Here is a 22749-nt window from a genome sequence, read left to right on the forward strand (position 1 = left end):
CAATTTTAAAATCAGGTACTTAAGACCAGTAAATGAGCTTGGCAACAGCAATGAAAGGACCTTTCAAAGGAGACAGAAGTGGAAAAGACAAGCCAAGTTTCTCAATACCTGTTGGAGGTCCCAGGCCCCCTCCATCATCAGTACCCTGGTCCTGACACCCAGGACTCAATCCTAAGTACAGTTAGTAAAGTATGACAATTGTGCCCCTCAATGTTAGTGCTTTGATGTATGTGAGCCTAATCCTTCCTGTGGCCAAGAACCCAACTTCTCCCCAGATTTAAGGGGAGAGGAGGAAAATGTTCAAGAACACCCAAATTCAAGTAGGAACACCATGTTAAGAGCCATGTCAGAGCCAACTCGTAACATCATGTTAAGGCTCTTAACAGACTGGAGTTCAAAACTTAGTTCCAACACTTATTAGCTTTATGGACCTCAGTAAGTTACCTCATTTCCCTGGGTCTTATTTTTTTTCTCATCCATAATCTGGGCATAATGTATTTATCTATCTCATAGGGTTTAAAAACAGATCTGTGTTAAGACATCTAGTCCAACAGTTCCTGACCCAACAGTAGGCACTGGATGAATGGTGGTAATTGTTATGTAAAATAATCATCATCATAAACCTGAACATCTGTGAAAGGGAAAGGGGTCCTAGTCAGTGAAATAAAAGGAGAGTTAGTGTCAGATCTCATGTCATGGCTCAATGCTTCCCTGCTTATCTCTGTCCAACTGAGCAGCTTTGTCTGCATTAGCAGAGCCTAGGAAACGAGTGCCATCAAAACCAATGAGACAAGCATTTTATAAGTGCCTGTTAGGGGCACAGGGCAGTGACACTGTGCTAGACCTGAAAAGAGGTCTCACTAAAGGTTGGGCCATGATCATGGGATATAACTGTTGGGGTATAACTGTTGTAATCTACCCAAGGTGAGAGATGACTGAATACTTTCATTGATGTTGCATAAGAGAACAGTAACAGATGGTTGGAAACTGCTTCAGCATTGAAAACTGAAGTTTTAGTGCACTGCTTTATCACAGCGCTGAGTTATACGCTATACAACTTGTACTGAGCCCTATGTACAGGCTTCTTTTTCATGGAGACCAGGATCAGTCACCTCCAAGGTGGAATGCATTCAACCCAGGATGTGGGCCAGACAATACCCTGGGGTGTGGGATGAAGATATTAGACCTTCCATTTCTGTTTTTTAAAAGGATCTTCTGAAAGCATCTGACTTACTTTATAATATACATACTATATTTGAGTAGTAGTATCTATATATAATTTATAAATAAGATATGAATGGTCATGTGATCACATTTTTTTTTATTGGTGGGGTTCTTGGTTTAAAAATTTGGGGAATGACTGGTCTAGAGGAGAAGGAAGACCAGTAAACCAACAGTCAAAATTAATGCAGAGGGAGCATAGGTGGAGCACAGATGATAAGCATGTAGCTCAGCAGGGAAGAAAGAGGAGATAGGATGCAGGGAAGGCTTCCTGGAGGAGGTGACAGGATGAGCTGCTGCAATGTGTTTGGTGAGGGGAGAGGGAAACAGGGAAGGCTGTTTCAGGCAGACTACAAAACATGCAAAGGCAAGGTGGCTTGTGTGTGTACAGTGAATACATTTTGAAAACAAATAATCTGATCCATCTTGAACTGTTGGTGTAAAGAGGGAACTATAGGAGGTAAGGCCAGGAGACTTCTGCAGAGATCCAGTTATTGAAGGTCATTGAATAGAAACCTTAGTCTTATGGTGCAGGCTGGTGCTGAAGGATTCCAGCAGGGGAGGGGAGATCAAGGAGCAGTATTCCCAACTTGTTCCCCTCATCCATTCTCCATCAATACTTGTCCGAGTCCTAAAGGAAGAACATTGTACTTATGGAAGCTGATGAAACCTCAAAAGGCTAGGACAAAAAAGGTGATAGAAGCCTTTGAAGGCATAGAAAATCTTCAATACCGGGCACTGCTGGATAAGCATCATTGGTGCCTAAAGATGTATCTCTGGGCAAAAAGGCTGTGCAGTCTCATGCAAGCATTAGTGCTTTAGTGGCTCCAATACAGTCAAGAGCAACAAGAGTTACCATCCGAGTGGCCAGAGCTGGAAAGGAGGGAAATGGCAGACACCGGAGCAACCAAGAGGACACACGTGGAGTCCACTGAGCCGCCCTAGGCAGGCTTTAGGAAACAGTTCAGGGGGACTTGCAAAGTCTTTGGCGTTCCCTCACGAGAAGAGTCTGTACTTATTCAAATTGTATCCCCCATGTGCTGCATGGCAGGTCAGGCTCCAGGGTTTACAAATCTTGAAGTCACCATCCAGGCAGTTCTTCTATAAATATACCTTTGGGAGTTGTACAACAGGAGCCTGGCATAGATTTTTGATCAAGATGTCAGGAATGAATAAAATAGTGATTGGCTGGCTGCTTTCATGACCGTATTTAAACCTCAGACTGGGCTGGCCAAATCTTATCAGAGTTGAGTGTGGAGCTATTATTTGGGTGCATGTGGCAGACTGCAGTAGGGGAATAAATCCAGGAGCTCAGTTAGAATGACAGTCAATGGCTGGGTATTTTATCACCTTATTCTGGAGAAATCTTACAAAAAACTAGAAATGTCATGCTATAACTATGTATACAGTCAGTAAGGCAGAAGCATAGGGTAGAGAGATACAGGGTAACACCCATGAGGACTAGTCACTGGTGTTGTCCAATTAGAGAACCCCTGTTACTCACTAAGGCTAATGCTAAATTCTAGGCAGAATGAGACCAGGGGCCAAAACGAGAATTAATCACCAAAAAAGCAGATAAAGCTGATTCATTTCTGAGCGGGAATATAAGCAATACAAAGAACTTGAAAACTTGGTTGTATGCATGTTAAACAAGAAAACCTGGAATAGACATTTTCCTCCCTGGAAGAAGGTGGGAACCCCAAGAAAACATGCTGTTCAGGCAAAGGTGGTTGTTGGCAGAATTGGAAGCCTGAGTCTTCGAAGAACATCATACATTCTCAGAAGTGGTCAAACTGGCATAAGCTGAAGAAGACCTAACTGGGTTCATGATCTACTCAATCTACATAGTGCTGGCAGTAATGGGAGTGTCTCAAGGCCCTAAGGGTCAGTTTACGTCCAGGAAACCTGAAAAGATCCTTAAGTGGAGCTTAGAAGAATGATCCAGAAAACTTAAGAGTTGAAGGCAGTATGGAGAGTTAATAGGATCTAATGCTCATAGACATACTCTTGTAGTGCTAACAGATGTCCATGCAGGACACAGGAAGTGCATGCTTTTGATGATCAGTGTATCCCTAAATTAACCTAATCCTTTGGTGGCTTTGGCTGGCTCTGTTAGACCAACGGATTCACACTTTCTTGGCAGCTGCCCCCATCCTGTGGGCAATGGCCATGCTGGATTTTGGAGATTGCTACTGGATCCCAAAGTATTGTAATGCTAAGCACCAAGCTATGGGGCCACTGTATGCCTGCATTTTGTGTAAGCCTTCACTTCAGAAGACACAGAGATCTGGGGAGAGGCAAATGGTTTGCAAGAAAGGGGTCTTAAGCCAGAGAGCACTTCTCGTCTGCAATCACCATCATCTCTTTCTGCTGCCTCAGTTCTCTCATTGTCCCTTTCATTTGACTGTCTTCACTACTCAAATCAGGTAGACAAATATTTTTTGTAAGTATCAGCCATCATCTTCTCCGGGACCCAACAGGTTGAAATGTTTGTTCTATATATTCTTATACCTTTAGGCTGACTTTATATGAAAGGACAGCCTTGAAACAAACATTCTTATAAATCCTAATACTGGATTGGCCAAAAAGTCTGTTGTTTTTCAGTAAAAAGAAAAGGTGCAGTTTTCATTTTCACCAAGAATTTCATTTTCACCAAGTTAATGATTTCAGTTAATGTCATCATTAACTGAATTAACTTTTTGGCCAAACTAATACATAAGGGTGAGTATGCTGTTTTAAAGCATTTTTTAAAAGGTTTGTCTGTATTACCATATTTTTGTCTTTCAATTATTTATTGATGCCTTACTGAATGCATTAAGAACACAGAGAGGAAAGTTGGCTGTGTGTACTTGGAAAGAATTCACTCTACACCTCTGACCTCAGTTTACCACATCTACAAAATCGATGAGTCTGTGGGCCAGAACATCATCCAGATCTAAAAGACCATGATTATGTATCTAATATGAAGGCCAAAAATGCCTAGAGTGTGCAGATTTAAAAAAAAAAAAAATAGAATGGGCAGTATGTCTTATAAGCAGAGCTTCAGTTCATACATGAAGAATTAGGGTAGGTTATTTTATGCAAAATAAACTGAGTCCTTACAAAATATTAATGATTGCCATAGATAAAGAACAAAATGTAATCTTAAAAATCAACATTTTGATTAATTTTATAGGTTATTTTGGCTTGTTCCATTTTAAAAACTCTATTTATTAAATTTGGCCTATGAAGTTTTTATTTTAGGAATACTGAAACAGTGGAGACTTAAACATTCATGAAACCCAGTCTCCTTCATTTTTTACCTGCACATTTCTGGCACTTTCCGTCTCTGAGGTCTCTTGCCTGAACTATCTCTGTGTCTCTCCACACTCTCTCTTGAGTTAATAATTCCACATGGACAGTTTTTCCTCCAGAGGACAGAGATGCTACTTCTCCAAAGCTCTACATACTTCCTAAATGCTGCCTCATGTGGGGGTACCAGACACTCATCTCTAGAGGGAAGCTGTTTTGGCATCACTTTGGCTGAAGGATTTGCATTGCATTGCCCTGTTGGTGGTACTTGGTATGGTGTGTATTCTGCCTGCTGTAGCTAAAGGCCTTCCCAGATTGGGCAGCTGAATGCACTGCACAGCTGCCAAAATTCTAATTCTGCTCTTTAGACCCTTGTCTGGCCCTCGCTCCAGTCTCCCGCCAACTGGGTCCCTGGCTCGTTATCAGGCCCACCAGGGCCCTGTCTCCACCCCCAAGTGGGCCCAGGAAATCATTCTTGGCACCAAACTGAACTTTAACCACATAACTGCCCCAACCTCATTCAACCCAACTCTCATCTCAACAAAAGTTTGTTACCCTGTGAGCTGGCAGACAAGAAGAGAGGGACCAGAAAAGAGGAAATGCCACGGGTGAGGGCACTCATCACCCTCAATCACTGTGACTCTAAGATTGTAAAATGTTTTGTGGCGCCTTTCCTCTAAATTCTCAAGTGAAAGAATCAAGAATCCTACTAGAAAAAATACTAGAAATGAATATAGTTTATGGAGAGGGGAATACTATTTCCCTGTGTATCTGCACCAGAGGATAAGTGAAATTTGCCTTAAAGAAAAATGCTAAATTCAGTATACTTCCATAATGAAAAAATGTACTGTGAGGTCATAAACTGCTGATAACATGTAGGCACCTCTAAAAGTGCTATCAGAAAACAGAAGATTTAAAGGTAAAAATATCAGTAAAATTGTGGGGACAAGGAGGTAATTGATTCTTAGCAAAATGAGGTTTCAGAGAAGCTACCTGATCCAACTTTAAGTGCTTAACTGGTCCACATTATGGTTTAAATACTCACAGAATGGTGTAATCTAGACTGATTGGAAGAATCTCTTCTCTTTAGGTGAAAATCTGTCCCTTGATTCTCTTTCTACTCCTTTTAGCCTTAACCAATTGGGTATCCTTTCTGCTATGATAGTTTTGCTCCCAGGAAGCCACATGGGTTAATTTGCAGACCTGAGTTGGGACAGTGGGGTGTTGGAATTTGGGGAAATGAAATTATTTTAGTTTTTGTTTTCCCAAAAGGAGCAAGGAATATTACAAACGTGGTACATTTGTAAAACACAGGCAAATGCACTTGACAATCAAGCACTCTATTTTGAAATTTAAATAAAGCTAAGATTTTCTTCTGGCCTAGAGGGAAACTTCATTAAAATCAATTAGTACAATCCTCTAGAGAAAATGGGCTTTTTTTTTTTTTTTTTTTTTTTAGGTTTAAAGAGTAAGGTGCACACTTTACCTTTCCTGGATCCTTTGTGAATGTCAGTATCAAACCTAGCAGGTGGCCAGGTGCAAACAAATGTCCCCGTCAGGGGCCTGGGTAACTCCCTAACTTCTCATTGAAGGGATGTAAGTGTAATTAATGGATGTATATATACCAGGAAGGTAATATACATAACCAAGGAGGCTCCAAACTGATTGCATGTATTACCAACTGTGAAGGGCAGGCCGAGTGAGATAAAGTTGGTGGCAGGCGCTCCCAGGTGAGGCCTCAGTCCAGGGGCGGAGGTTGGGGCCGCACAGCTGTTGCCGCGCGCCCTGGTCCCTCCTCCCAGCTGCGGCGGCTTCACCCCCGCCCCCACCCTCCCCCCGCCGCTCCGAACGCCGCCGCCGCCTCCCCTCTGCCTCCCGGTCTCTTCTCGCAATCCTTCCATCGCTCTCGCCCCCTCTCCCTCTGTCCCGTCCTCTCCGCTCCCCTCACCCCGCCTCTCTCCCCCTCCCCCAGCCCCTCCTCTCCTCACCCCACCCTGCCTCCCTCCCTCCCTCCGCCCGCCTGCCCGGCGCTCGCTGAGCCGACACCAGGGGGGCTCTCGATGTAGCACCATGACAGGCATCGCCGCCGCCTCCTTCTTCTCCAATACCTGCCGGTTCGGGGGCTGCGGACTCCACTTCCCCACCCTGGCCGACCTCATCGAGCACATCGAGGACAACCACATCGGTAAATGGCCCGGGGGTGGGCGGGGGTGCCCGGCGCGCGGAAACTCCTGCCCGGGCGAGAACCCCAGAATGGCCAGGGCTGGTTAGGAGCGAGGAAGGCGGCGGCGGGGCGGGGAGGGTGTGTTCGAGCCCAGGGCATGGGGGTGGCGGGATGCGGAGGCGCGAGGTGCCGGGGGTGGGGGAGCGGGGAGCGGGGTGGGGGAGGGGGCGGGCGCCCCGAGGTGCGGCGGGCGGGTTGGGGGATTCCGTGGGGCGTGCGCGCCGGCGGCGAAGTGTTTGGGAGTGGGGCTGCGCTGCGGCGGGGGCGGCGGGAGGAGGGACTCGGCGGCGGGGAGATGCGGCGGCGGGGCCGGGCGCCGGGGGAGGGGGCGCCGGGCGGAGGTCGCGGTGGGGCCGGCCGGGCGGCCGGCGCTGGGCAGGGGCGCGGAGTTAGTTGGCCCCGGTGGTCGGAGCGGCCTGGGGCGGCGGGGGGCGGGCGCTGCATGCCGCCCGCCGCTTCCGCCCGGGCTCGAGCTGTCAGGGCTCGGCGGCGGCTGCAGCCGCTGGGAGGTGGGAGCGGGGGGGGCGGGGGTGGCTCCACCGCGGCAGCCATTCCGCTTCCTCCTCCCGCCGCCGCCGCCACTGCGTCCTGTCAGCGCCGGTTGCTAGGTGTGGTGCGCCGGGAGGGGGCCCGGAGCCGAGGCCGCAGGCGGAGGACCGGCGCTCTCCCTCTCCACGGCGGCGGCAGGGCTCTCTGGCCTGGGGGCGCCCGCTTCTGCCCGGGCCTGGCGCGGATGCCCGGGCGCTGCGGGCAGAGGTCCCGGGTGCGCTCGCGGGCCGCGCCCAGTGCCCAGGGCCTCGCCGCCCCGGAGGCCCCTGCGGCTGCGTCTGCTGGAGAGCCATCCCCCGGGGACCCGGGGACCCGGGGTCGGGCATTTAAATGCGCCCCGGCTCTGAGATTTGCCTTTCAAATGGTGCTAGGCCCGAGGTGCGTCGGCTGCGCCGAGGATCCGCAGCGGCGGCCTGCGCAGCGCCCGGGGCGCGGGGGACTTCGTGGCCGCGGGGGAGGGGGCGCCCTGCGGGGCTGCGACTTTCTCTTCCTTTCCAAGACCCCGAGGCCTTTCAACAAGTCCTTAATTCGCACAAGAGCTTGCACACATTTACACGCTCCTATCCGGAGCCCCTCCGAGGAGAGATGAGTCGGGTTCGTGTGGCTCGGCCGATCCATCCACCTGCGGAAGGTGTGGCCGGCGTCCACGAGTTGTCCTATGTGGGCTGGATGGTGAAGGGACCGCGTGGTGCCCTAACGGGGCTGTCTAAACCAGAGAACCTGTGAATTGCCCCCAGAAAATCATTTCCCAGTGAAAGCTATGGATTCACCCATGTCGATGCTGCTCACGTTTCTACAAAGTTGAGAGAATAAATCACTACTGCTGTCTATTTATGCACGAATAAAATGAGGCCGAGCTTTATGCGCCTTCTCTGAGTATAATGCTTTCTGTGCACACAGTGCGTGCTTAATAAGCATTGAATGCTGCTTGAGAATGGGTTTATGATGGGACGTCCAGAATGGGAAATACTCATTGAAAATGTCTGCGGAACGTCTTTCAGAAAATAATCTGGATGAGTAATTGTCCAGGTTTTGAAACTTACGAAGTTCTAAAACATCCATATAATAGCTTTCGCCGTCTCCTCTGGTAAAGGTGTGACAGAAAAGCTAGGCAAGCTTCGGTCTTAAAAGCAGGAGTTTAATGGAGGAGCATATTTGCTGATTCATCATCATGATTGAATAGGCATAACTCAAGGTGCTAAAAGAATAAATCAGATTTTTCATGATGAGCAATTTAAAATAATACTGAAAGTCCCGTAATACAAAGTTACAATGGAAATTTTGTTAGTTCAAGTCGCTTCTCTTACTTTCAGTGATAAGTAGAAAATAATATATATATGTATAATGTAAATATATAACGTTTCCTAACCTAGGGAGGGATGTCATTGCATATCCCATTCACTCACTAGCAGTTTTATTTTAGAATAAACTATAATGTAAGTAATAATTTCTCCATATTGCCTGCCTGCTTGGACTAGCTAGTTAAAAGGAGATATAAATTATATCTATTAAAATGTGTTAAAGACAGTTATCTGAGGGTTTAAGTTTGTAATCAGATAATTTTGAAGCTAACTCTTGGTGAATCACCAGTTAAGTTTGCAGAGATTGTCTTTAGTATGTGCAAACATTTTTAAGAGGGTTTTAAGATTCTATAACTTTTATAAATTTAAATTTTAAGTGATGGTCACTTCCAAAGGGCTAGTATTTTTCTTTTGTGAAAATATCAAACAGTTAAATGTACAACAATAGCTGTGACTTAAGTGAATTTGGGGGCACTGCTGACAATTACTATACTTTGAAATTAGTTTGAAACCAGGAAACTTTATGGAAAGTAAATGTTAAAATGAACAAACACTTAAAATTCCCTGGGTGAAGAGACAAGCTGAAACTATTCTGTGCCTTAAAATGAGGAGAAGCCTTTCACTTTGAAAGACAGCCCCATATGCAAAAAGAAATAAGAACTGATTTCAAGAAGAAGAAAAACAATCTGGTTTTAGTAGGGAGTATCATATAAATACACTTCCAATGAAGAGACTTGAGTGAAAATACATCAGACAAAGCATTTGGTGAAAGTTCTATACTATAGGTGGTGTTAAGTAGAATTTATTGTTTGTGGTTGTCTGTATATTTTGGGGGAGAGATTGTTATTTTTAATGACTGATTTATCAGTTCTATATTCATATCATCAAGTGGCCACAGTAAAAAGATGCATGAAAAGATTATCAAAAGATATAATATTACCGTAATTTTTTCAAGAAGCATGTTATTTAGAAATCACAGGAGCAATAGAGGTGTGCCTAATGGCAGGTCCATCTTGAGGACCTTTCTGAGTTACTGCCATTTAACCACTAGTCAGAATCCTTAAGCAATAATGAGATGATGGTTTATGGATGGGAAGATGGCATATTTCTTTCATGAGAGATTTTTCAAGGCCTTTAGTGTACAAGGCCCATAGTTTTCATAATAACTGTATTGTTTAGTTCAGATTAAGTGCATTAACTTGAGAGTAGCTGTTACAGATAAACACCCAACTCTTGCTGTTAACCAGTTGCACACACCCATTAGCAAGGATTTGGGGTTGTAGAGCTGAAGAAAGTGTGATTTCCCCTTCCTCTGTTTTAGCACTCCTTCTTTCTCCTGGAGGAATGCCTTACCTGAGGTCCTGTTATCTTCCTTGTGTTTCATTGCTGGTCTAGTCCTGGAGCACCTTTCTCCATGTACAAGCTGGGTACCCCAACTAAAACCCTCCTCCCAACTTAAATTGCCTAGAAATTTCACAGCCCTGCAACTGTGAAGTGTTTCTCCATCAACTTCGCTATTAATTCATTCATACCTTGGCTTTGTTTCCTAGAGATGGAAAAAGCTGATCAGGATTTGTTTGCTTCTTACTGTAAGTAGATACTTGAGTTTGTAGAAACACTCTTGACATGCACATCCTAGGTAGGTGAAGTTGAGTTGGTAACTAAAAATCATAGAAACACCGAGAGCACTAAATTTAGCATTGAAGGCCATGTCACAGACTCATGGGACTTCTCTTGGTCTGTGCATCCCAGTGCCCCAGTGCTGTGAAGTCTTTTGGATTTTGGTCTCAGAAAGAAATCATTTTTACTAGATGTGATTATTTGGTACATTTGTAAAAGTATTTCTGCATTTTTTTATATATGTATTAATATATATCAAGCACTTAATTTGTAATAGGTATAGTTCTAGGCACTTGGTATATTTTGGTGAACAAATTTCCCAACCTTTGGGGAATTTGTGTCCTAATGGTGGGAGATAGACAATAAATAGTCAGCATAAAATGTAAATTATGTAGTATCCTGGTTAGTGGTATGGAAAGAGTCCTGTTACAGCAGGCTAAAGTGGATTGGGAGAGGAAATCTTGGAATTTTTAATTGGTTGGTCAGGATAGGCCTTACTGTAAAGCTAATAGGTGATTCAAAATCTTCACAGAAGTGAAGGAGTTAGCCATGAGGACAACCAAGGAACACTAATGTCCAGGCAGAGGGAACAGATAATGCAAAGGCCCCCAGGTAGCCTGCACATCTTAAACTGAAACACAGATTTTACTGGATTCAATTACTCTTGTGATAGTACTAAACTAGCAGGTTGTTTAGAACCTTCTCCAGATGTTAGGGACTTCAGCATTGCTATTGTTGATTGGGATTTTCCTGTTGGGGCTCCATAAGGAGATGGGGTGTCATTGACTAATAGTGGCTTGCCGTGGCTATGACTTGGTGGATCTCGACCCTGAATGTCAACAGGTTTCTTATTGTGAGTTTCTACTTGTTAGTTTCCTCATCTCTAAAACCTGGGTAATAAATCCATGCTGCTTCATTTCATAGGATAGATTTGTAGACCATCTAATTAATAAATATAAAAATCTCTGGAAAGAAAAATAAGGTAGTCATTATCAACCTTGTAGAATTTGACTCCTAGGACAGTTTGGTAAAAATTTGCATTCTCTTAAAGCAGCACTGTTGTATATTAAATAGATCAGTGTATGATAGGCAGCAAGCACTTATCCCTATTTTATAGGTGAGCAAACTGAGGCATAGAAAAATTACTTGATTTGCCTCAATTTCTTTGACTGGTAAATATGAACAGAAATCTGAATTTCAGACAGGTATGCAGGGCTGGCCTTGTGCCAAACTGCCAAACAGGTGAAGAACTAGACTGTACTGGCCCTGCTGCCCCTCCAGACCAAAGTGGCTTGTTTCCTCCGTTAGAAAGTAACTCTGAACCCTTGAGATGAAGATTATATGAGGGCTCCATAGTGAGCCCAGCTTGCTTGGTTTTGACTATGGTCCTCTGCCACTTACTAGCCATTTGACTGTGAACAAATGACTTTACCACACTGAGCTTCAGTTTCCTCTGCTGTCTAATGAAGATAGTAACAGCATCTACCCCAGGGAGTAGCTGATGAGGATTATGTGAGCTAATTTGTGTACTCATTTTCTTAAGTAGTATTCAATTATATATGTCATCCAGTTTCTTGCCATTTTGTGTGTTTGCCAAATAAGTATGTTGGAATCCTATGAAGGTGTGCATTAGAGTTTAGTAGGACGTGGGTTGTGTCTACCTACAGCTATGTAAAATCACCAGACTCATCCTAGGACAGATTGAGAACAGGAAGCGGGACATCCTTCCACAGTCCAGCATTGGGGTTGCGGCCCCTGGCCATTCTCACTTCTGTGTGGCCAGAGGCACTTAAGATGCCGGCAGAAGTTGCCTCTGTGGACTGGGAAGTGGTGGCCAGGCCAGTGGCTTCAACGTGGCCTTTCCTTGTGGCCTGCGCTGCTTTGAAAAACATGCAAGACTAGAAAGAGGCACTGTGCCTGGGCCTGTGGGCACATTCCCACAAGGGCCTTTCCTGTGGGGAGAAGGAATGACTGAATGAGTAAATGAATGAATGAAAGGCTTGTCACTGCCTGCCCTGCTCTTTGCCTGCACCCTGTGGCTTGGTGGCAAGATGCCCTGTTATTCCCTCCTGTGGTTCACCAGAAGGTCCCCGGTAGATAGTTGGGGGAAGTTTGAAGTGCGTGTGTGTGCACAGACCACACAGTGGGGGACCCCTCACTGTAAATAAAGCTTCATGGCATTCTCCAAAGCACTGTCTTCAGTGGCTTTTCCATTTGCCCACTTGTCTCCTGGAAACAGTCAAATCACCCTTTATAAAACCTTACTAGGGAACCTACTGTCTCATAAGTTTCACAAGCTTCTGATTGTTTCTTTTAGTGTCCGTTTTCTGATATGTGACTGAAATGTACAGACAGAAAAACTCTGCCTACCACCGACTAACTCTATAGAAGCCTCCCTATTCTTTGGAAACTAGTTTCCTTTACAGTGCGTATATTTTGGTGACATCTGCCACCTTGACAATTCTAGTAGTGCAAACTGACAGCTGTTTTCAGAAAAACCGATTCTTTCGTTGATGACAGGGAAGAAGCCTCCAGACTGGAGAAGGCTGGTGACACTTGAGAGGGGCTTTCCTAGGACTGTCTGGAAGCCAAAAGCCTTGAGATTTAGATTGAGGTCCCAGAGACAGGACATAATGCTGTTGAAGCCCTTAAAAATCCTCCCTTTCTTCCAGTTTTTGCTTTAAAGATAAGAACTGTACCCTGGGCTTCTCTGGTGGCTCAGAATCAGGAGACCTGGGCTGGAAAGATTCCCCTGGGGAAGGGGATGGCAACCCACTGCAGTATTTTTGCCTGGAGAATTCCGTGGACAGAGGAGCCTGGCAGGCTACATGTCCTTAAATTTCTTTTCCCACCCCATCCCTATCCTTGCCCTCTGATCTTAACAGTGTAGACATGGCCTGGGTACTACTGAAGAAATACTTGCTGGATTGCAGATGATACATTTCGTTTCATGACAGGGTAATAGATTTGTTCTGTTAGCCATATTGATTTGGCTAAAATGTGGAATAGCAAACATTGTTTTATTTAGAATTTGAAAATCAAACTGCAAATGTCAGAAGTTTGTTTTTTAAAAGACTTTCCTTTAATATGCTAAATCAGTTGAAAGAAAATTATGTTTTCCCCTTGCACTGAGCACTGTAATCTGGCAGTAGTTTTCAGCTATTTTTTTTTTTTTTTTTAAAGTCTGGCTGCAAGCACAGAACAGATTAATGGATATTCTCTTTAAAAATGAAGTCTTCCCAGTAACTTTCTTTCCACTTTGGCAGGAGTCAAAGTGCCTCTTTTGGGTCAGTAACTACAGACTCTCTGTCTAGGACCAGAGAGCATTGAAAGTCTCCTGATGGCCTGGCTCACCCATTGGCCTCCTCAAGGAAGCCCTGTTCTTTGTCTGCCAGGCTCTAATGGTGACTTTCTTCTGAGCTAAACCTCCTTGAAGGGGCAAGATCTGGATACCATGTTGTTAACTTGAAAAGACTCACTCTTTCTTTGATATTATGCATATATAGAATTAATGTATATACATAATGTATAGATAAATGCTGTATATATAAAACATTATACAAATGCATATATAAATGATATATGTGTTTTTACATGTATGTGTATATACACCACACATATGTGTACATATATACATATGTGTATTTATATGTGTGTATATAATATATTCATTCTCTAAATCACTGTGGATAGTGAGGATTACCACATACTTTTTTTTTTTTTTAACCACATACATTTTTGAGTATTTTCTGTCTTTGGTACTTAAGACTATACTTCCTATTTCCAATGAATTGAAATTTATTTGGAGTGATCAGACATGTACAGACTGAGATAAATGATGAACAATAATGGGGACCACAGAGACTAATTCATTGTGAAGCTCATGAATTGCAAGCACCAGGACCCCTCAGTTGTAGAATACATGTTTTACCATTTCTGCATACATTGCTTGCACATACACTGCCCACCTAGACCTTTCCAAGGGCCTGGAGGGACCCTCTACGCAGTGTACACAGGCATGCATTCATGGATAACATCATAACTTGTAAATTTTGTAAGGCATAAAATTTTAATTGCAGGCAACTTACCCTTTTCCACTCTGACTTCCCTTCTGTGACATTTCTTCTTGGCTTTGGTGACATTGGAGTTGAGAGTGCTTCTGAGGTGCAGCTAAGGAAGATTTGAATTGCAGACACTTTTAGTTTGGGTTGAGTGGAATGTATTTATTCAGCTCACAGTTTTCTCTAGTTAAGTTATTCCTAGCCATCCTAGGGTAAGACTCACTACCCAGGAATGCCATCCAGGGTGCCAGGTCACCTGGGGTCTGTCCACATGCTAGGGGTGAGTTAGTATTGCAGCATGAGTCTACACCATGACATATGCTGGTGGAAACATGGTTTGAATATGGTATGGAGCCAGAAGCGAGTCTGGAAAATTCTTCTGCTAATTAGATGTATAAAACTGTAAGTAAAAGATTCAGTTCTTATTTAAGTATATTTGATATGGAAGTTCTTTCTGTTAGGAATATACCCAATAATGCAAATATACATTCATAAATGCACCATGTTTTTTAATGAGAATTCTGTGTTTGTTTCCTGTTCAATTGAACACACACACACACACATACACACATCAGTGACAACAAACATTGCTTGAGTGTTAACAAAACAAAAAATATTTAAACTTAGTCAATGCACTAGAAAATGTGGAATGCCCTGAATTCTTAAGGCTCATATGTGGAAGAAATAGCTGTTTACAAATTTAACAACAATTAAAAAAATTTATATGGCATTAAAACAGACCTATGAGGCTGAAAGTAACTTTTCTGAATTGTCAATAATTAAAAATGTTCGTGGTTTGTGCTTTATGGAAATGATATTAGTATGAATCATTGTCATATGAGAAGTAATCAGAGTGTGCAGCCCAAAAGAAGTATTTATAGCAGTGTTTCAGATTCACATACTGGGTTCTTTTTCTGGATCTTGGTTTTGTAATGTTTTGGTAAGGTCAGCTTTAAAATTTTGGTTTTGTTGTAACTTTTTAATCTAAATAATCACTTTTCTAAGCATTTTGTATTTGTGATGTTGCATTTTTTTCATAAACAAAGTCTAAATCTGCAGGCCCCATAAAACTTGGGTCCATTTCTTGGTACCAGATAGAGAATCATTACTGTTCTAAACAATTTTCATAGAATATCTAATTCACCATTGTAGCAACCTATGAATTAGACATTTCTTCCTAGAAGTACTGCCTTCTAATTGGGAATTAAATATACTACCATATTAGTTGATTACCTTAACTGGTGAAATATGAGTAGGATGTTTGTTTTGATAAGATTAAAAAATAAATATTTTCCTTAGTAAATAGCATCTTTATAATTGGTCCTTTCTTCTTTGTGCTGTAGTGTGGGCTCATGTCACTACGGTGAGCATATAGAATTATTATTATTATTATTATATCATACTTGATGATAACCACCTGTGTACTTTGCCTCCCCCAGAAACTCGGTCCTTTTCTGGAGGACTGGGCTTTGCTATTCTAGCTTCTTCAACAAGTGTTTTCAGAAAACAACAATTGAGAAACGTCTTGCGCTATAGAAATAATAAGTTTCAAAGATAACTTTGGCGGTAAAAAACATTTTTTAAGACTTGTCATCTCTGGAGTGGTGCATTTGTGAGGACCTATATATTTATTTGTTTATGTGTATATGTTTATGACACACACAAACACCAGTTATGCAGTTAGTCTAGGGTAATTTATATTAAGGAAATTGGAAGAGAAAATCCATTTCTTTATTTTTACACTTGGAAATTGAACTTGGTTAGTCTTTTTCCAGGTTCAGGATATTGTGAAGTTTAGTTGTATCATTGTTTGCTTTACCTACAATATTTGGTTGCCTAGAACATTCTAGGGCTAAAACAATGCTAGGACAAAAGTATATCTTGCATCCCTCCCACCTCTTTGCCTGAGAGGTTTAGTATAAAGGAGGTGGGGTTGGGTTGGAGGGGTTGGAGGGGAAAGCTGGGGCTGTGAAGCTGGACCAGAACTGGATTTTGAATCCTGATTACACTTGGACAGTTCTGACAATCTTATTTACATAAAGTAGTAACAAAATCTACTAGGATTAAGCGCCCCATGAGTGAGGCGCTGGTTAGCTGCTATATGTGCATTGTCTAGAAGTTAAATATTAGTCCCATGTGATGCAAGACACAGACCAAGACAGAAACCAAATAACCCAGCATGCAATATACGCAGCCAGTAAGATGCTCAGGGGAGGGAGGGGCAAACTTTGCTCTCTGGTGTCTGCATATCCCTTAGTACTTGCTCTTTATAAACTGACTTTTTGTAAAATATTTGCATTTTAATAGAAGGCTTTTGTATACCTAAGTGTCTTAACATTCATAGTGGCTGCATTTCCAAAGGGAACTGTTTGGATGGCTGGGGAGATACTACTTTTGGTAGAAACAGAAATGTTTTGAGGCTTCTAAGAAAATGTTAGGAGGATCCATGAGTATCCCAGTAACACTAATGAAAACAGTAACTTGGCAATTCTAAAATGATTATAATTACTGAATTGTCTAAAGATGCTAACCAGTTTTCTCTCCTTTACTGATACTTTTTATCTGGGGGTAGAGGACTCTTTTCAAACACCATTTAACACTATTAACACTTATAAGCATCTCTTTTACTTTAGATTTTCAAAATTAAAACACTGTCATTATGTTCATGTGAATTATTTTAAAAGTTTGTTTAGATCAGTGATACCTAACCAGACCTAGCTGTATGAACATTGTGAATTAAGAGCTGGAACCCTGGCCTCTTGGTGCGTGTTTCCAGCCCTCCCTGCTGGACATTTCACTGGTGGCATTTACAGAGAGGGCACACTCTAGGTCACCTTACTGTGTCACCAGACCTCAGATGGCTGGTACAGGAGTATATCTGAGCTTAAAAATGGAAGACCCTCTTTTCTTGCCTAACTCATTCAGTGAAAGTTTCTCGAATGCTAATTTAACTGCCTGATTCTCAATACATGGCATAATTATATAAGAAATGGCAAAAGCAGGGGAATCTGTAGAAACGTATTTGTTCAGGCTACCGTTAAGTAAATTGAATATCATGATAATAAGCATAAATTATGCCCGTGTTCCCTCTGGTATCAAACAAAAATATATATTATGGAAAACTATCACCTCTGAAGTTGCAGATGAACTTTTCTGGACCTTTGTCTGTGTTGAGCTCATCTCTTATTGGGGTATCTGACAGGCTGGTGTGTCTATGGGCTGAGACTTCAGGACTCCCAGCAGGTGTCACACAGGTGTGTCCCGGCTCCATGTAGTCTATAGCTAGTTTAGATTTTAGATCTTTATCAAATAGATCTTTTGATAGAATATTTTTTACCTGAAAGGTCTGGAGTTTGGCACCAACTCAACCCAGTGGTTGACAGTATGTGATTTACGTTAATATGTTTCAGTGTTCTGCTCAGGCTGGAAACTCCCATTTATATGTTGGCTTCACTTTAGCACTTTCAGGGACCCACACCAAAAGGTCTGCAGGAAAAGTATGCAAATATCAGACCAAAAGTTTTGGTCAAGAGATGTTAAGTCATATGTGCCTTTCACTTTGGATGTTAGAATAAAGAAATGATATTTTGTCAAAACGTGGAAAAACTATTCAGTTCAGTCACTCAGTCGTGTCCAACTTTCTGCAACCCCGTGGACTGCAGCGCTCCAGACAAGATGATAGCACTGTAAATATTTATGTCATGTTGTTATGTAAAGTGATGAGAGTGATCCTCACCTGTGGAAATCCATCTTATTGATTTATAAGTCACGCCTGGATAGCAGTAGTATTTAAGTAAGTAGTGCTCAACAGGAGCAGAATCACTTGCATGAACCTGGAAAAAATAAGGATGCCTGGGCTCCACCCCCAGACCTTCTGGTGCGCTTGACCAGAGGTGGTCTGGGTCTGAGCTTCAAAAAGTTGATTCGCTTATGTTGCCAAGGTTGGGAACCTATTGGCTTTTGAAATAATGAACATTGTGAAGATTAGGGAGTGTGAGAAAGGAATCAGACTTTGAAAGAACTGAAAATTTGGGGGGGGGGGGGTTTCATTCAAATAGATGTAATTTTTTAATGTACTTTTTAATTTTACTGGAGGCAGGCATTTAATATAGGCCAATATGAAGACGTGATACCAACTCAGGTATGTAGTTAGAGCAGACATGCTCAAACTAGGGAGCCTAAGAGTCTCAAACTCAGATGCCCTCAGGATGCAATATACATATGAGTGAACTGACCAAGTTCAGTGTCACTTGGAGTAGGGGCAACTCTGGCAGACTGGAGAGCCCTTCAGTTCAGTTCATTTCAGTTGCTCAGTTGTGTCCGACTCTTTGCGACCCCATGAACCGCGGCACACCAGGCCTCCCTGTCCATCACCAACTCCCAGAGTCCACCCAAACCCATGTCCATTGAGTCGGTGATGCCATCCAACCATCTCATCCTCTGTCGTCCCCTTCTCCTCCCGCCCTCAATCTTTCCCAGCATCAGGGTGTTTTCCAGTGAGTCGGCTCTTTGCATCAGTTAGCCAGAGTACTGGAGTTTCAGCTTCAGCATCAGTCCTTTCAATGAATATTCAGAACTGATCTCCTTTAGGATGAACTGGTTGGATCTCCTTGTAGTCCAAGGGACTCTCAAGAGTCTTCTCCAACACCATAGTTCAAAAGTATCAATTCTTTGGCGCTCAGCTTTCTTTATAGTCCAACTCTCAGATCCATACGTGATTACTGGAAAAACCATAGCCTTGATTAGACGGACCTTTGTTGACAAAGTAACGTTTCTGCTTTTTAAATGCTATCTAGGTTGGTCATAACTTTCCTTCCAAGGAGTAAGCGTCTTTTAATTTCATGGCTGCAATCACCTCTGCAGTGATTTTGGAGCCCAAAAAAATAAAGTTAGCCACTGTTTCCACTGTTTGCCGTGAAGTGATGGGACCGGATGCCGTGATCTTGCTTCACCTAAAAGGGCAGCTGCTACTGACCTGCAGCCAAGTTCTACCATATTGGAGTGCAGGCCTTTTGTCAACAGGTTCTCTTATTATTATTACTGCTGCTTTTAGAAATTCGGAATTAAGATTTTTATGTGGAATTTACCTTTGAATGTTTGTAACTAATATAGATGAGTTTTAAAACATTGTGCAAGAAAACTACAGCATTGCACAGAGATGGTAATGATGGGCCCTGTGTTTATAATGGAGTACATTTGAATGCTGTGATGCAGAGTAAACTTCAAAGACCATTCTTTCCAGCAAGGAAGTGTGAAATGGTTGACTACTTTTTTAATGTGATTTAAAATTTTTCTTTTATACCAAATTCTAAAAAAATGAGCGTTAGTCCTGAAAGTGTGTTAGGGTATATAATCTCTCTGTACCTTATTTTCTTTATCTCTAAAATGGAGTAATAGTATGTATCTCAGAGTGTAATGAGGTGGCACTAGCGGTGAAGAACGCACCTACCAATGCAGGAAACATAAGAGACAAGGGTTCGGTCCCTGGGTCAGGAAGATCCCTTCGAGGAGGGCATGGCAACCCATTCCAGTACTTCTTGCCTGGGGAATCCCCATGGACAGAGGAGCCTGGCGGCCCGCAGTCCCTGAAATCGTAAAGAATCAGACACAACTGAAGCGACTTAGCAGCCAAGAACCAGTGAGGTACCACACATATATGGTAGCTGTTGGAACTCTGCAGAATTCTGAAAAGAAAGCTCTCCAGTGAGTTCCCTTCATTGTCTCTAGGGGGAGCTGTGTGGAGGCGTTACTGTGGAGGGTAGTCAGGGTGCTGCCTCCAGTCCCACTGCCTCTGTGACCTTAGCCAAATTATTCAGTTTCTCTAGACCTCGGCTTCTGTGAGATCAGAAAAATTAGTATTTATCTCAGAGTGCTGTTATGAGGATTAAATAAAAACATGCATTCGAAGGGCCTGGCAACCAGGAAGCCCTCTGTAAATGTTAATATTGATAGGATTGTACCATTTTCTTATATACATGATGGTGCTCCCAATGCCACAGTCCTTAGATTCTAATGTCCTCTTTGTTTTCATAATACAGTGAAAGAAGAAGAATTCAAATAACCTTATTTATTTCTGTTCTGTGTTAAGCATTTTTACTTTGAGATATTTGATGAGATTCGATTTCCCTGGTAGAGTTTTGGTTTGTGTTTGAATAAGTCATACTGAATGGTCATCGGAATCCACGAGCTGTTAAAACATTCCACACACAAATTCTTGCTGTTTCAAAATATACCAGCCTTAATTTAGTATTGTTTGTCTGGATCTAACTTTTTGAGATGTTAGATCATGTGATTAGAAAAATGACTTCCATATTTGATAAATACAATTTTCTGTTTGGGAGAAAAGGCAATTTGGGAGTCTAGAGAGATTTATTGAGGTATGTAAACAGAAAACATAATTTTTTCATGTTGTACTAAGTAAGCAATAGAAAAACGAGAGATGGCTTTATATGTATTTTTTTGTGATGGTTTATTGTGAATGATTTGAAAGGGGATTTGTAGGGCTTTTATGAAGAAATCCAAGAACATGACTGTAGGACTGACAAAATGCCACGTTCTTGTTAAGTGGCTGTGCCTCTCTTTAATAATAGTTCTTGAAATTTCACATATGTAAATACTGGAAGCTTCTCAGGAAAGTCCCAGGATAGGCCTTGTTTTAGAGGCTTGAGTGGCAATAGTTGAGTTGTTTACTGATTGCAGAAGATATTTAAAATACTTGATTCCTAAATGGTATCTGACAATGACTGAAATCTTTTTCAGTCCTGTAGCATATATTTCCACTGTGTTTCCCCTTCGAAGCATATGCTGGGATCTGATACAGTTAAGCAGCTGGTCCAGGCTTGTGAGACTTATCAATAAATGAATTTAAAAGTGGTTTGCAACTCTTTTATTACTGAGGGTCTCTTTAGTTATTTTCCTTCTCCCTCCCCTGAGAATTACAAATCTTGAAAGATTTTTGTCCAACAATCAACCTGACTTGGTAAGTAATTAAATGCTTTTTTTGTTTTTTTTTGCATTTTCATGCAGCAGCAGCTAAAACTCTCAATTTTTATATTTGATACATATTTATGAATAGCAGCTATATGGGTATGACACAATTAAAGTCCGTGCTCACGGGAGAAGCAGACAAAACACATACATAAGATAATTTCGAACAGTCATAATGCTGTGAAGAAGCACAGTGAGTCTGGAGAGAGAGGCTGAGAGGCCTGTTTGAGATAAGGCAGGGGGAGGCATGTAGGAAGGGATCTGAAGGGAGTAGGGGGTGAATGAGCCATCCCGTGTCTGGGGGGAGAGAGTGAAGGTGGGAGAAGAGCGGTTGTCAGGGGACTTAGCATGCTGACTTATGTCAACCAGTGTCACCTGAAGGAGTTAAAATAATTCCAGCCCGCAAAGATGATGTGGAATGTTGTGGAGCTTTATTATGATTATAGTTTCCACTGTGCTTTTTGTAGCATCCAAATAGCTCAAGGATCCCATTTCCACTTACAAAACCCTGTAGAGATTAGGAAACCCTAATTTGACTTCTAGATCTCTTCAGATCTAGTTTGCTTTTTATTTACATTTTGCAATCTATGTTGAAATAAAAGCTTTTGACTAGTAGAATTCATTTAATGTTTGCTGTTTTATTTTGGAGTGGAAGTGAACATAAGGATTATCATAATCATGATGCAGTAAAAAAAAATAATCTTTGGTGTAGTTTTCAAACTCTGGGGACCTATGGATTTAAAAAAAAATTTTCTTCTGGAGCTTTGTGAAATCTTGCATAGATTTTAGTGGATATGTTGGCAGAAAGGAGGGTGTGGGGTAAAGAGAGGACAGAATGGTCTTGACAGCAGTAACTTAAAACATATTGACAGAAGGACAAGAAATTACTGAGGGAGATTATATAGACCATGAGCCTAAAGATATTATTTCACCATCAGTTCCTTTTTTTTTTATTCTGAAAGGTAGTATTTTATGTAGCTCTACCATGAAAAAATAGATTTTTTTTTTTTTTACTGTTTTTTCTTCTTCATTTTATGGGGAAATACTAGTGTAAACATTTCACTGTCAAAGTGAGCCTTTGTTTTTATTAAGGGTATGTGAACCTGTTCTGAACATTCTAATATGCCAGTATCCTTGTTCAGGTAATTGAAAAATGGTGTGTTTTGGGTGGCAAGTTGCCTGTGCAGTTAATACAATTCAAGGGGAATAAAGAGTGTGAGATGCTCAGAAATACATGTATTTGTATCTGTAATTGAGCCCTTCCAATGATGATGCAGTAGTCAGCTGCTGCCACAAAAATGCAGCGTAACAAACTATCCTAAAACTCATAGCTTCCAACACTAAGCTGCCGAACACTTACTCTCATACTCTTTGGTCTACAGGGTAACTGTTAATATTTGACTGGTGGAAGCTGGCTTCAGCTGGGTGGCTCAGCTTCAGGCTACTCAGGTCAGGTCCAAGTCAGCTGATGTGTGCATTCTGGGGACCTGGCTGA

At 42.3% G+C, this 22749-nt stretch overlaps 1 protein-coding gene across 2 annotated transcripts in view; it reads left to right on the forward strand.

Moving 5' to 3' along the window:
• The first annotated feature begins 6446 nt into the window (after window positions 1-6446).
• JAZF1 (JAZF zinc finger 1) overlaps window positions 6447-22749 on the forward strand; it is a 324244-nt gene continuing 307941 nt past the window's right edge. The window contains exon 1 of one of the 2 annotated variants that reach the window (XM_061165462.1): window positions 6447-6697. In XM_061165462.1, the coding sequence (XP_061021445.1) occupies window positions 6583-6697 (115 nt within the window). In that variant the 5' untranslated portion in view covers window positions 6447-6582. The remainder of the gene's footprint in view (window positions 6698-22749) is intronic. The other variant, XM_061165461.1, reaches the window with a different exon arrangement.

The sequence above is a fragment of the Dama dama genome, chromosome 18 (genome assembly GCF_033118175.1).
Source record: "Dama dama isolate Ldn47 chromosome 18, ASM3311817v1, whole genome shotgun sequence".
Lineage (NCBI taxonomy): Eukaryota > Metazoa > Chordata > Mammalia > Artiodactyla > Cervidae > Dama > Dama dama.